The sequence below is a fragment of the Pipistrellus kuhlii genome, unplaced genomic scaffold (assembly GCF_014108245.1).
Source record: "Pipistrellus kuhlii isolate mPipKuh1 unplaced genomic scaffold, mPipKuh1.p scaffold_m20_p_7, whole genome shotgun sequence".
Classification (NCBI taxonomy): Eukaryota; Metazoa; Chordata; class Mammalia; order Chiroptera; family Vespertilionidae; genus Pipistrellus; species Pipistrellus kuhlii.
Genome location: NW_023425573.1, coordinates 24,680,085 through 24,693,059, shown reverse-complemented (window position 1 = coordinate 24,693,059; position 12,975 = coordinate 24,680,085). Strand labels below are relative to the sequence as shown.

At 40.1% G+C, this 12,975-nt stretch overlaps 2 protein-coding genes across 2 annotated transcripts in view; both read right to left on the bottom strand.

Moving 5' to 3' along the window:
* The window catches only part of SP100 (SP100 nuclear antigen), a 209,050-nt gene that overhangs the window by 68,536 nt on the left and 127,539 nt on the right, over positions 1-12,975 (bottom strand). The gene's annotated exons all lie outside the window — the stretch shown is intronic.
* Positions 8,428-12,975, bottom strand: part of LOC118709344 — a 197,066-nt gene continuing 192,518 nt past the window's right edge. The window contains exons 31-34 of the mRNA XM_045575611.1: positions 10,618-10,726; positions 10,228-10,305; positions 9,881-10,012; positions 8,428-8,863 (exon numbers count right to left, since the gene is read on the bottom strand). Of these exons, the coding sequence (XP_045431567.1) occupies positions 8,795-8,863; positions 9,881-10,012; positions 10,228-10,305; positions 10,618-10,726 (388 nt within the window). The 3' untranslated portion in view covers positions 8,428-8,794. The remainder of the gene's footprint in view (positions 8,864-9,880; positions 10,013-10,227; positions 10,306-10,617; positions 10,727-12,975) is intronic.

Below are 12,975 nucleotides of genomic sequence, written 5' to 3'. Positions count from 1 at the left end.
CAAGCCCAGGAGACCTGAGAGATTATACCAGTAACAGCTTCCCAAAAAGAACGTGGTTAGCAAAGCAATGGGACCTACATTAAAACCTTACAGCAAAACGTGGGGAAGACAAAAAAGCAATCCCTAAAGGAAAGAAAAAGAGGAATCACCAGAAAGGGAGCTAAATTAAATTGAGGCTAGCAACATATCAGAGAAAGAATTCAGAGTAATGGTTATAAGGATGCTTAAACAGCTGGATGAGAAATACATACAACTCAATGACAAGTACACACAACTCAATGAGAATTATAAGGAACTGAATGAGAACATCACCAACATGAAAAGGAACCAAGAAAGGCATAGCTGTAATAAAGAACAAAACAGAAGGCTTAAAAAGTAGACTAAAAGAGGCTGAGGACCACATCAGCTAATTAGAAGACAAGGTAGGAAAAAACATAAACACAGCAGCAACTGGAAAGAAGACTTAGAATACTTAAAATGCAAGAGGAGAGCCTAAGCGAGCTTTGGGACAACACAAAATGAAACATTTTCATAATAGGGGTACCAGAAAGAGAGGAAGAGAAGCAAGGAATAGAAAAAGTGTTTGAAGAAATAATGACAAAAAACTTCCCTGATATTGGCAAGAAAAAACTATGCAAGTCCAAGAAGTACACAGAGTCCCAGACAAGATGAACCTCAAAAGACCAACACCAAGACATAATTAAATAGACAAACACCAATGACAAAGTCAAAATCTTAGAGGTTGCCAGAGAGAGACAGAAAGTTACCTACAAGGGATCTCCTATTAAACTATCACCTGATTTCTCAACAGAAACATACCAGGTCAGAAGGGAATGAAATAAAATATACAAAATGATGCAAAGCAAGGGACTGAACCCAAGAATAGTATACCCAGCAATGCTATCATTCAAAATTAAAGGTGGAATCAGGAGCTTCACAGACAAAAAAGGGCTAAGAGAGTTTATTACTACCAAGCCAGCAATGCAGAAAATGCTAATAGAACTGCTATAAAAAGAGAAAAACAAAAACAAAAACAGAAAGGCAAGAAGAAATATAAATAGTAAGTACAAAAATGACAATAAGTACTTATCAATAATAGCTTTAAACATAAATGGATTAAATGCACCAATCAAAAAACACAGGGTAGTTGAATGGATAAGAAAAGTTGACCCATATATTTGTTTTCTGCAAGAGACCCACTCAGAACAAAGTATTCACACAGACTGAGAGTGAAGGGATGGAAAAAATTTTATAGGCAAATGGAAAGGAGAAAATAGCTGGAGTTGTGATATTTATAATCTGATAAAAAAGATCTCAAAGTAAAGGCCATAACAAGAGATAATGAAGGCCACTACATAATACTAAAGGGAGCTATTCAACAAAAAGATATAACTCTGGTAAACATATATCCACTCAATATAGGAGCACCCAAATACATAAAACAACTTCTGGACAATATCGAGGGAGAGATCAATACAATACAGTCATAGTAGGGGACTTTAATACTCCACTGACACCACTGGACAAATCCTCTAAACAAAAAAGCAGTAAAGAAAAAGCAATCCTAAATGATTCACTAGATCAGATGGAGTTAATTGATATCTTCAGAACATTTTCCCCCAAAACTACAGAATATACATTTTTCTCCAGTGCACATGGAACATTTTCAAAGATAAACCACATATTAGGACACAGGCAAAGTTTCTTCAAATTCAAGAAGATAGAAATCATAACAAGCATCTTCTCAGACCATAATGGCATAAAACTAGAAATCAACTGCACTAAAAACAATTAAAAAAAATCAATCTCCTAGAGGCTAAATAGCATGCTATTAAACAATAACTGGGTTACCAAAGAGATCAAATAAGAAATTAAAAGCATTCTGAAAACAAATGACAATGAAAACACAACAATCCAAAACCTATGGGACACAATAAAAGCAGTCCTGAGAGGGAGGGAAGTTGATAGCTCTATATGCCTACCTCAAAAAACAAGAAAAAATGGTAATAAATTATCTAACCTTGCAACTTAAAGAACTAGGAAGAAAAGCTCACAGTAACAAGAAGGAAGGAGATAATAAAGACCAGACCAGAAATAAATGACAGAGAGACTAAAAAATCAGTACATTAAGATCAATGAAACCAAGAGCTGGTTCTTTGAAAGGAGAGAGAAGATTGATGAACCTCTAGCCAGGCTCACCAAGAAACAGAGAGGTGAACAAAATGAACAAAATCAGAAATGAAAGAGGTGAAGTAACAACTGATTCCACAGAAATACAAACAATTATAAAAAAAAATACTATGAAGAACTCTACGCCATCAAACTGGACAACCTTGATGAAATGGACACATTCCTAGAACAATACAAGCTTCCAAAACTCAATGAGGAAGATTTAAAAATCTTTTTTTTTTTTTTTAAATATATTTTATTGATTTTGTACAGAGAGGAAGGGAGAGAGATAGAGAGTTAGAAACATCGATGAGAGAGAGTCATCGATCAGCTGCCTCTTGCACACCCCCTACTGGGGATATGCCCGCAACCAAGGTACATGCCCTTGACCGGAATCGAACTCGGGACCTTTCAGTCCCCAAGCCGACGCTCTATCCATTGAGCCAAACCGGTCCCGGCAGATTTAAAAATCTTGAGTAGGCTTATAACTGATGAGATTGAAACAATATTCAAAAAACTTCCAGTAAACAAAAGCCCTGGACCAGATGGCTTCACTTGGAAGTTTTACTGAGCATTCAAAGAAGAAATAAAACCAATCCTCCTCAGACTATTCAAAAAAACTCAAGAGGAATGCACACTTCCAAACTCTTTCTATGAAGCCAGCATTACCCTAATACCAAAACCAGATAAAGACACCAGAAAGCAAGATAATTACAGGCTAATATCCCTGATGAACATAGATGCCAAAATTCTCAACAAAATTCTTGCAAACCGGATCCAACATTCCATTAAAACTATCATACACTATGACCAAGTGGGATTTATTCCAGGAATGCAAGACTAGTACAACATCTGCAAATCAAACAATGTTATACATCACATAAACAAATTGAGAAACAAAAATCACATAAACATATCAATTGAATCAGAAAAAGCATTTGATAAAATCCAACATCCTTTCTGATAAAAGTGCTCAGCAAAGTGGGAATAGAGGGATCATACCTCAACATAATAAAAGCCTTATATGACAAACCTACAGCCAACATAATTCTCAATGGGTAAAAACTAAAACCATTTCCACTAAGAAAAGGAAAAAGACAGGGAAGCCCACTCTCACCACTCCTTTTTGACATAGTACTGGAAGTTCTAGCCATAGTATTCTGACGAGAAGAAGAAATAAAGGGCATCCAAATTGGAAAAGAAGTAAAATTGTCATATGATGAAGGACATATGATGAAGCAATTTCTTCACTGATACTGCTCCTAGGGAAATGGGAACTAAAGAGAAATAAATGAATGGGAGCACATCAAAATAAAAAGCTTCTGCACAGCAAAAGAAACTATCTACAAAACAATAAGAAAGCCCACTGTATGGGAGAACATATTTGCCAATGCTATCTCCAATAAGGTTTTAATCACCAACATTTAAAGGGAACTTAACAAAAGGAAGATAAACAATAAAAAAATGGGCAATGGACCTAAATAGATATTTTTGAAAGAGGACATAAGGAAGGCCAAGAGACATAAGAAAACACACTCAAAATCACTAATTATCTAAGAGATGCAAATCAAAATTAAAATGAGGTACCATCTCACATCTGTCAGAATGGCTATTAACAAATCAGCAAATGACTAGTGCTGGTGAGGATTTGGAGAAAAAGAAACCCTCGTGAACTGCTGGTAGGAATGCAGACTGGTGCAGCCACTGTGGAGAACAGTATGGAGTTTCCTTAAAAAAATTAAAAATGGAACTCCCATTTGACCCAGTGATTCCACTTCTAGGAATATATCCCAAGAAACTAGAAACACCAATCAGAAAGGACATATGCATCTGTATGTTCATAGCATCACAATTTACAATAGCTAAGATTTGGAAACAGCCTAAGTGCCCATCAGCAGATGAGTGGATTAGAAAACCATGGTACATCTACACAATGGAATACTACAGTGCTTTAAAAAAGAAAGTTCTTACCATGTGCAGCAGCATGGATCGAACTGAAGAGCATTATACTAAGTAAAATAAGCCATCAGTGAAAGAGAAATACCACATGATATCACTCATTTATGGATAATAAAGAAGAATATAACGTGGTGGACAAAAAGATTGATACAGAGGCAGACAAGCATTGAACAGACTGTCAAATTACAGTGGGATGGCTGGGGATGGTGGAGGGAGGTAATGGATCAACCGATGGACTTGTATGCATGCATATATACATAACCAATGGACACAAGACACTGAGGGATGAAGGCATGTATGGGAGTGAGGTGGGGTGGGCAAAAGTGGGATATGGACACATGTAATACCTTATTCAATAAAAAAAAAAATCAAGGAAAAAATAATTTGTCTCCTTGGGGGATTGTCTTCCCCTTCCCCCACCATTAGGGCTCTCTGCCTCCAAGAGGATCTGAACCTCAATGTCTTAGCCTCATCTAACTCTTATTGACTCAAATGCCCAACGGCTTGACTAAAAAATCAGGTTGACCTTTTACAGGGTTCATCACATTTAATCCTGGGAATCTTGGTGGGATCTTGCTGCCTTCACTGGGACCAGGCATTTCCACATCAGACTTGCCTCATAAGAAAAAAACAAGGCTGTAGGTGTCAGTTCTACTCTCAGGAAGGGGGAAGGAATGTTTCTTGGGAGTTACCTCAACATGGGCTCTCCCAGAGAGTCCCGGAGTGTTAGCTGGGCTGGGCACCACAAGAAGCTGGGGTGTACCAGAGAAGGAAGACATTGAATCAACAGTGAAATCCCACTCCTAATATTTCTGCAAGTTCGCTCTTCACCCATTACTAGTCATGGTGACCCTTTCGCACCTCATGGGCCACCAGTGGGCTACGGACCACCAGTTGATGACCACTGCTCCAAAGGTTTCTTTAAACCAGCAGTCCCCAACCTTTTGGACCTCACAGACCACCAGTTGGTGAATGTACTGAATCTTAGGATAGTCAAGCGATGCATATGTAGCAAGAAAAGTCGTGTACTTAGCTCATTCTGATTATCTCCACTCAGTACACAGGAGATGCCCATTGGGCAGTAGTCTTTGCTACTTTTGGCTTGTAAGTGGGTGCTTCTGTTGAGTGGAGGACCCATGGGTGGGACCGCAGAGTTCCTGAACACAACAGAAGCAGTGGAGGTGGCCCCTGCAGCTTCATGAAGACTCAGTGGTTGTGAGACAGGAGTGGGATGGCATAAGGAGGCTCCACCGTGAGAAAAGGATCAGTTAAACTGTCCCTGCACGGAGAAACTCAGTGGGATACACTCAGAGAAGGATGAACAAAGGACTTCTGCCTAAATCAATAATTCCAGAAGAGCGATTCTTATTGATTTCAATAAATTTGTTCCCTATCACTTAACAAGTTTCATTTATTTAGACTTACAAATATATTTTTATTGATTTCAGAGAAGAAGGGAAAGGGAGATAGAAACACCAATGATGAGAACCATTGATTGGCTGCTACTGTACTCCCCCCACTAGAGAATGAGCCCCCAACCCAGGTATGCACCCTGACCAGGAATTGCTAGTTGACTGGTTTCTTTTTATAGTTTCTCTGTGTGGTTAAACTTCTCATTTGGTTTATTTATTTATTTTTTAGTTGTATGTCTATGGGTTCTTATAGTTCACCAAACTTCTTTAAGAGGATTATTCTAAATTTTTTCTCAGACAACTTATATATCCTAATTTCTTTAAGGGTAGTTATTAGAATTTATTAGTGTTTGTTTTGTTTGTTTATTTTTTGTAGTGCAATGTTTCCCCGAATATTCATGATCCTTGATTCTTGTGTTGGTATCAGTGCATATAACTAAGCAATCTCCTCTCATAGACTTTACAGGTTCACTTCACCAGGAAAATGCCTTCATCAGTCAGTTAGGATTGGAATACCATACAGGAATAGCTGGTAGCACCCATGGGAAGATGGGGCATGTTATCAGGGTCTCAGTTGGGAAGGCTAGTGACTGTGCTCTGAGGTTGGTGTTTGGATGTTGGCTGAGATCTGTGGTTTGGTGGATTTGCAGGTTGAGCTCCCTGATCAGGCACAAGTGCTGGCTGTACTCTGTGGCTTGATGGGTGCACTTGCTGAGCTTTGGATCACCTGTTGTTGACTGAGGTTTCAGGCTGTGTTTTGTGGCATGGTGGTGCCATTAGATGGACTCTGTAATTTTTCAGGGTTACAGGCTGGGCTCTGCAGTAGCTCCTTGTTGGGTAGAGTTTTAAGCTGTGTTCCCTAGCCTGATGGTGTCTCTGGCTAGACTTAATGCTCAGTTGGGGCTACTGTAAGGGCTTCACACCCATACTGGGCCTTAGATTGTGACCTGAGATCTGGTGATGCCAATGATTGCTCCCTGAAGTTGGGTTGTTACAAGGTGGGCTTCACAATAAGTGAACTTTCTGGCTGTTCTCTGATGCTGGACATGGTTATTGGTAAAATTTTCTGATTGAGAGGGGCCTCCAATGGCATACTGCATTGGATGGGGATAGAGACTGTTCCATGTTGGGCAGAATCACCTCCAGGCTCTCTCATTGGGTAGAGCTACAGGCTCTGCTTCATGATTGTTTGGGCTTACTGCTAAACTGCCTGAATGGGTGAGGGCATAGGCTGTATTAGTCAATTGGATAGGGCCATTCGCACTACAGATAGAGTAGGAGATCTGTTTGCATGGATCACCTGAACCATCGGCTGGTTACCATGGCTATCTGGGTTCTCTGGGTGAGCTTTCTAAAGGAGCAGGACTGACTGGACAGCAATGGTTAGTGGTTGTGTGTAGGAGTGAATCCTGAAAAAAACTATGTTATAATATAAAATAGGGATGGGGATGCTTATTTCAACCACCTGATCATCAATATGTAATCTCTTTTGATGACCTATTGTTGCCCATTACACAAATGACTCATCTTTCTGTGACAGGTAGTACATGTTGGCCAGAACTGAAGTTCTGTTGGAATAAACTAGCTCTTCAGCTAGCAGGCTCATCTAGATTATTTCTCGCTTGGTCATGCTGAGACAACTCTGCATAATTTTAGTTTAGGCATATGGAGTGGGGGGGAGGGTAAGGAAGTGGTCTATCTTCCAACAGGGACAGGGATCTCTTTCGCAGGACAGTGGGTTCAGAAGGATCTAGAGTTCAGAGATTTCAGATGCATCTACTTAGCCCCATTCTGAGTTTCAGGGCTTGGTGTTTTCTTTATCAGGGATTGGGCACATGAGGCCAACATGAGCTTAGAATTCAGTCTTCTCTGAAGTTCTGTTGTTCGTTCTTCCTTCCTTCCTTCCTTCCTTCCTTCCTTCCTTCCTTCCTTCCTTCCTTTCTTTCTTTCTTTCTTTCTTTCTTTCTTTCTTTCTTTCTTTCTTTCTTTCTTTCTTTCTTTCTTTCTTTCTTTCTTTCTTTTTAATATATAATCTTCACCCAAGCACATGCTTAGGCAGAGGAAGGGGGAGAAACAGACACAGAGAGAAATATAGATAAGAAAGAGAAACATCTATCAGTAGCCTCTTATACACGTCCTGATCCAGGACCTAACATATAACCCAGGTATATGCCATGAGGCAAACCTTTCTCTGCACAAGAGGATGCTCAACCAACTGAGACACTCTGGCTTGGCAGAAGTCCATCATTCTTAAAATTAGGACATGCACCAGGCCTTCCATATTGTGTACCTTCCATATACAGGTGGTAATTGATATATATATATATATATATATATATATATATATATATATATGTAATTTGTCATGTACTTTTTTTTAACACTTTAAATAAGCAAATGAGCTTCCAAATAGCCACCTAGCCAGGCTGGTGTGGTTCTGGTTGAGCATGGAGCCATAGTTCAATTCCTGTTCCGGGCATATGCCTGTGTTATAGGCTCAATCCCCAGTAGCAGGCAGTCATACAATGATTCTCTCTCATCATTGATGTTTTTATATCTCTCTCCCTCAACTTTCCTCTCTCTGAAACTAATAAAATCATATGTATAATAGTTTTTAAAAAAGAAATAGCCATCTTCTCACACTGTTCTTATAGTTACTATTTCTTTGTAAATATTAGACAATTGCCTCAATACCGTTTCCCAATATCTCATTTATACAGGTGAATGTGCTCTGCAACTGCACTGTTTTAGTACCTCATGGACTATCAATATCCCCCCTCTTGCCAGCTGGCTAGACAGTGATCCAGCTCAGAACTCCAAGCTTAGGTCTGGCTTGCTAGATCATAATGTGAAGTTGGGTTCCCTGAAAGCAAAGCCTAAGACAAAGTCTCTTTAGTCAGTGATTTATTGTGAGAATTTTCTCAAGAGGAGGGGGGATAAGGGAAGCAGCACACTGTGCTGGGAAATGCGAAGCAAGGATGTGGTCATAGCTGGAGACTAGTTCAGCCATGGGGAGCACAGGAACACGAATCACTCAACATGGTTGGTTCAACCTTGGTGCTGGGAACCAACTCCAGCACAAAGAGATTTAACATTTGAGTGAATCTGTCTCCATTTGGCCCATATTGATACACTAGGGGGAGATGGCATAAGTAGCCAATGCTCATAGCAGCTGGGGGATGAGAAATTTGCCTGAAAGCAGGATTTTCCAGGGTATCAACAGCATCCATTACCAGTGAACTCTTCTGATTTGTTTACTGAATAGAAAAGACTTCTTTGAAATTCTTCTCAAATTCCTCTTCTGTTAGAACTGAGTCATTGTGCTGGGGGAAAAACACACACAAACAAAAATAATGACAACATCGTTGTTATTAGACAATGTGCAATGGAAAATGATCAGAACTCTTATTTTAAACACCTAAGTTACATTAAGTAGATTAAGTTTAAAAACTCAAGCAGCTAAGCCCTGCCAGTATGGCTCATTGGTTGAGCATCCACCTATGAACCATGAGGTCATGGTTTATTTCTGGTCAGGGCACATGCCAGGGTTGTGGGCTTTTTCCCCAGTGTGGGGCATGAAGGAAGGAGCTGATCAATGATTCTTTCTTATCATAGATGTTTCTGTCTCTCTCTCCCTCTCCATTTCTCTTTGAAATTAATAAAAATCTATTTAAAAAAACACAATAAAACAAAAATCTTAACCACCTAAGAGTACCTTTTGTTTCCTAAGAGCATGATTAAGCTTTGTGGTCCAGGCAGAAATGGGAAATCATAACTACACAGATGATTCTTAATCATTGGCTTTGGTTTGCTTCTTATATTGAAAGTTAGAAAAGTAATCTAAGGCCTTAGTGATAATCAAATATTACAGATGTATAATCAATGATCTTCCTTTTACATTGTCAATTCTATTCCCCACTGATGATATATTATATGGTTCATTTACATGCAAAGAAATCTGCAGTTTGGGGCCTCTGAGAGGTCTGATTGAGTATATTTGAGGGAGAGATAAAAAGGATAACATGACTTTAGGAAGTAATTTTCTCCTTAGGTTTGGAACAGGGAGGGCATCACTGTTCTCAATGGGCACCTGTCACCTTTGAGGAGAGAAATGGGCTCTCAGGTGCCTGGAGTCTGGTTGCAGGGACAACGCCTTATTCACTGTTTCTCTCTCTGGTGAGCTTAAATCCTCAATTAAAAAACCCAGCCACTCCCTGAATCCTTGCTTGTATAGGTTTGCCATTGGATGATGGAAACTCTAAAACCTCCCAGTATCAGGAAATGCAGGCAGAGTGACTCAATGTGTAGAAAATGAAATGGAGGTAGGGAGAACCACTTACCTTAGAATCCTGACAGATTTTTTTCATGTCAACCACTAACCCATTCACTTTGGTAAAACATCCTCCATTTAGTTTATTCTTGATTTCATCCAATTTCCTAAGTGTCTCTAGGCATTGAGAAGCCTTTTGAACCTGGTGAAAAATATATCAATAGAAGCATTACTGAGAAAGTCCAATGTCTACATTCTGTAAATTTTCATAACATCTAGAGGAAATACAAGGTAAATGGAAAGACAGGTCACATGCTTTCCCACACATGGGCTTCATATCACAGATCCCACAGTGACCATGTCAAGGTGGGATAACATTACAGAAGTTTGAAATCATGGTTTGTTGTTGTTACTCACATAATGTTCATCTGGAATATTCTGAAAAATGTTTTTCTCTAAATGACAATAGAGCTTTAGGAGGAGGAACACACATTTCTGCAAAAGAAGGAGATTGTGAATGAAATGCAGCTTGGCGAGAATGAGCCCATATGCATGCCCCAACAGATGCATGATCACAGTAGACTTCTGGAAGTTTCCCCAAACAGGGATTGCTCTTGGACAGTAACATGCAATAGCTGAGCAGTTGTTTTTTTCTTTTTACTTTTGCAAACAGGTTCTGGTGAATTTTCAGAGTGGTTGAGGCATGGTCAGAAGAGCAGGCACCCTTTGCAACCCTTGCCCTCACCCCTGACTGTTTGACTTCTCATGTGAGTAGAAAGAAAATGTTTTGGATCAAGTCCAACTCACCGATTTCTCTTTGGGCCCCATCCGTCTCGCTATGATCTCAGCATAGCTGGCATGTTGTGGATTTCCTGAAGGCACTTGTATTTTGCAGAAGGTACATATCCAATCCTTACTGAAATGTCAGATATAAGTGAGTAAGGCAAGCCTAGAAACACCTCCATTCCCACAGTTGCCAATGGTCTCCTTCCAGGAATGGCTGATGAGCACAGCCAGGGAATCAAGGGTCATCTCCCAGAATCTCCAGGGCTCTCATGTGATAACTTTGGTTCCTGGAGTAACAGCAGGGGTCTACTTGGTGGAAGATGGCTTCTGGGTGAGTGATGGGATCCCCTTTCACTTTCTGAGATGCTGGGAGCACTAGCATCAAGCCTGAGTGTCAGAAGGCGAGCCTTAACCTTTCGGGCCCTTGTGTCTCTATTAACCTCTTGAGAACATGGCAAAATGAGGAAAAATGTCCTTGTTTGCTGCCTTTTCTGAATAAGCACAGAACACAAATAACTGGCACTGGCTCTCCTGTGTACAGGAGTCCAAGGTGGGAAAGTTCTGGAAAGGATAGTAGTGGTATGTAGATAAAAGACCCAGCCACCCATTTCAACCTCCTAGGGGAGTGAGAGGAATACTAACCTCTTGGTGACAGTATTTTTAAACAGCTCGCACATCATATCGTTGGACACTGTATTTTTGACCCTGCTCTTTCCCCATCAGGACACAAAAAGAGACTTTGCATTGGGAGTGTGTATGGCAGGAAGAAGGTCCATAGTAAAAGAAGGGTGTGCATGTCACAAACCTCTCAGGGTCCACAGGTGGGATGTGACAGTACTCATGAAAGAAGCTGAGACAAAAACTGCATTTGAAGAGCTTTCCTTCATCTCCACAGATCTTGCATTTCACTGCGTTTTCAGGCTAGAAGGTAAAACAATATCTGTATCCCCAGTGAGACCTTGAAGACTAGCGCTGTGGGAATCTGGAACTCATTACTTTTGTGGGAACCTGCATGGACAGTTATGTGCTTCCCCCTGAGCTGTGAACCAACTGCATGGAGTGGACATTTCAGAAAAAAAAAAATTCTTGGTTGTGGTGAAGTTCAGGAAGACCAGAAAAGGTTTTCCTATAAAACCAGAGTCTCTATGCCCTAATTGGTTTGGCTCAGTGGATAGAGTATCAGCCTGAAGACTAAAGGGTCCCAGGTTTGATTTTGGTCAAGGGCTTGTACCTTGGTTGCAGGCACATCTCCAGTAGAAGCTGTGCCAGAGGCAGCTGATCAATGTTTCTCTCTCATTGATGTTTCTAACTCTCTATTCCTCTCCCTTCCTCTCTGTAAAAAAAAATAAAATAAAAATCAATAAAATATATTTTAAAAACAAGCAATCAAACAAAGAAAAATCCCAAACAAACCAGGTTCTCTAACACAGAAAGACTAGCTACCAAAGAAGAGCTTGATTTTTATAGAAATATGAACCATTGTATTACTTTGCAACTAAAACAAGGTCCTGGAACAAAATGATTTATCTGAACCAGAATGACTAAAATGACACAAGGAAAGGTGGTTTATTGAGAAACTGATAAGATGCAATAAACTTCTAAGACAGTATTACATCCTATTTTCTTGACTGAAGGTTCCCCATGAGTTGAAGGGCCTGGTAGGAGTTCCTGGACTGTGGGTTCTGTACCTGGAGGGCCCCTGGACCTGTGACAGTGTCTTTGAGTTGGAAAGACCACAGGCACAGATGATAAGTTCGTGCCAGGGAGGATAGAGCTCTTTGGCACTAGAACCCTGGGAAGATGTCCCTTGACTCAGTGTGGCATGTAAGTTTGGGAGGCTCCATTTCTGAATGGCCAGAGAGAGTGAAATTGCTTTGTTCTATAAACAGAATATGAAGGGACCCCCTTAAACAATTGATACTAGAGTTCTTACCATTCTTAATGTATGGCCTTTAACCATGTTTAATTTCATTTGAAGAAGATAAAATTCGATAGTATTGCCATCCAAATCCTGTGGCATATCTTCTACTCATTGAACCCAACCAAATTTATAGAGCAGATATGAAGATACACTGCGTTATATACGAACATATATTCATGAGAAATAGCTGGCCTGTGATTGAGCCCTTTCCTAACCAAGAAAATGCATTGTAAGGACTAACATTAAAGTTCAATATTATGTGCTGCTGTGACATTTGAGAAGGTAAAATTGAGAAGGCCTTGAACAGCCTAACTGCAAGTTCCCTTCCCGAATCTGCTATCCTGGATAAGGTCCCACAGCTAAACAATGCTCCTTGTCAAGGAGCCACGTGTAACCATGCTCAGCCTGGAATAACAGGTTTCAGTTTTCTGTCAGCCATGGAATTATTTAAACAAGCA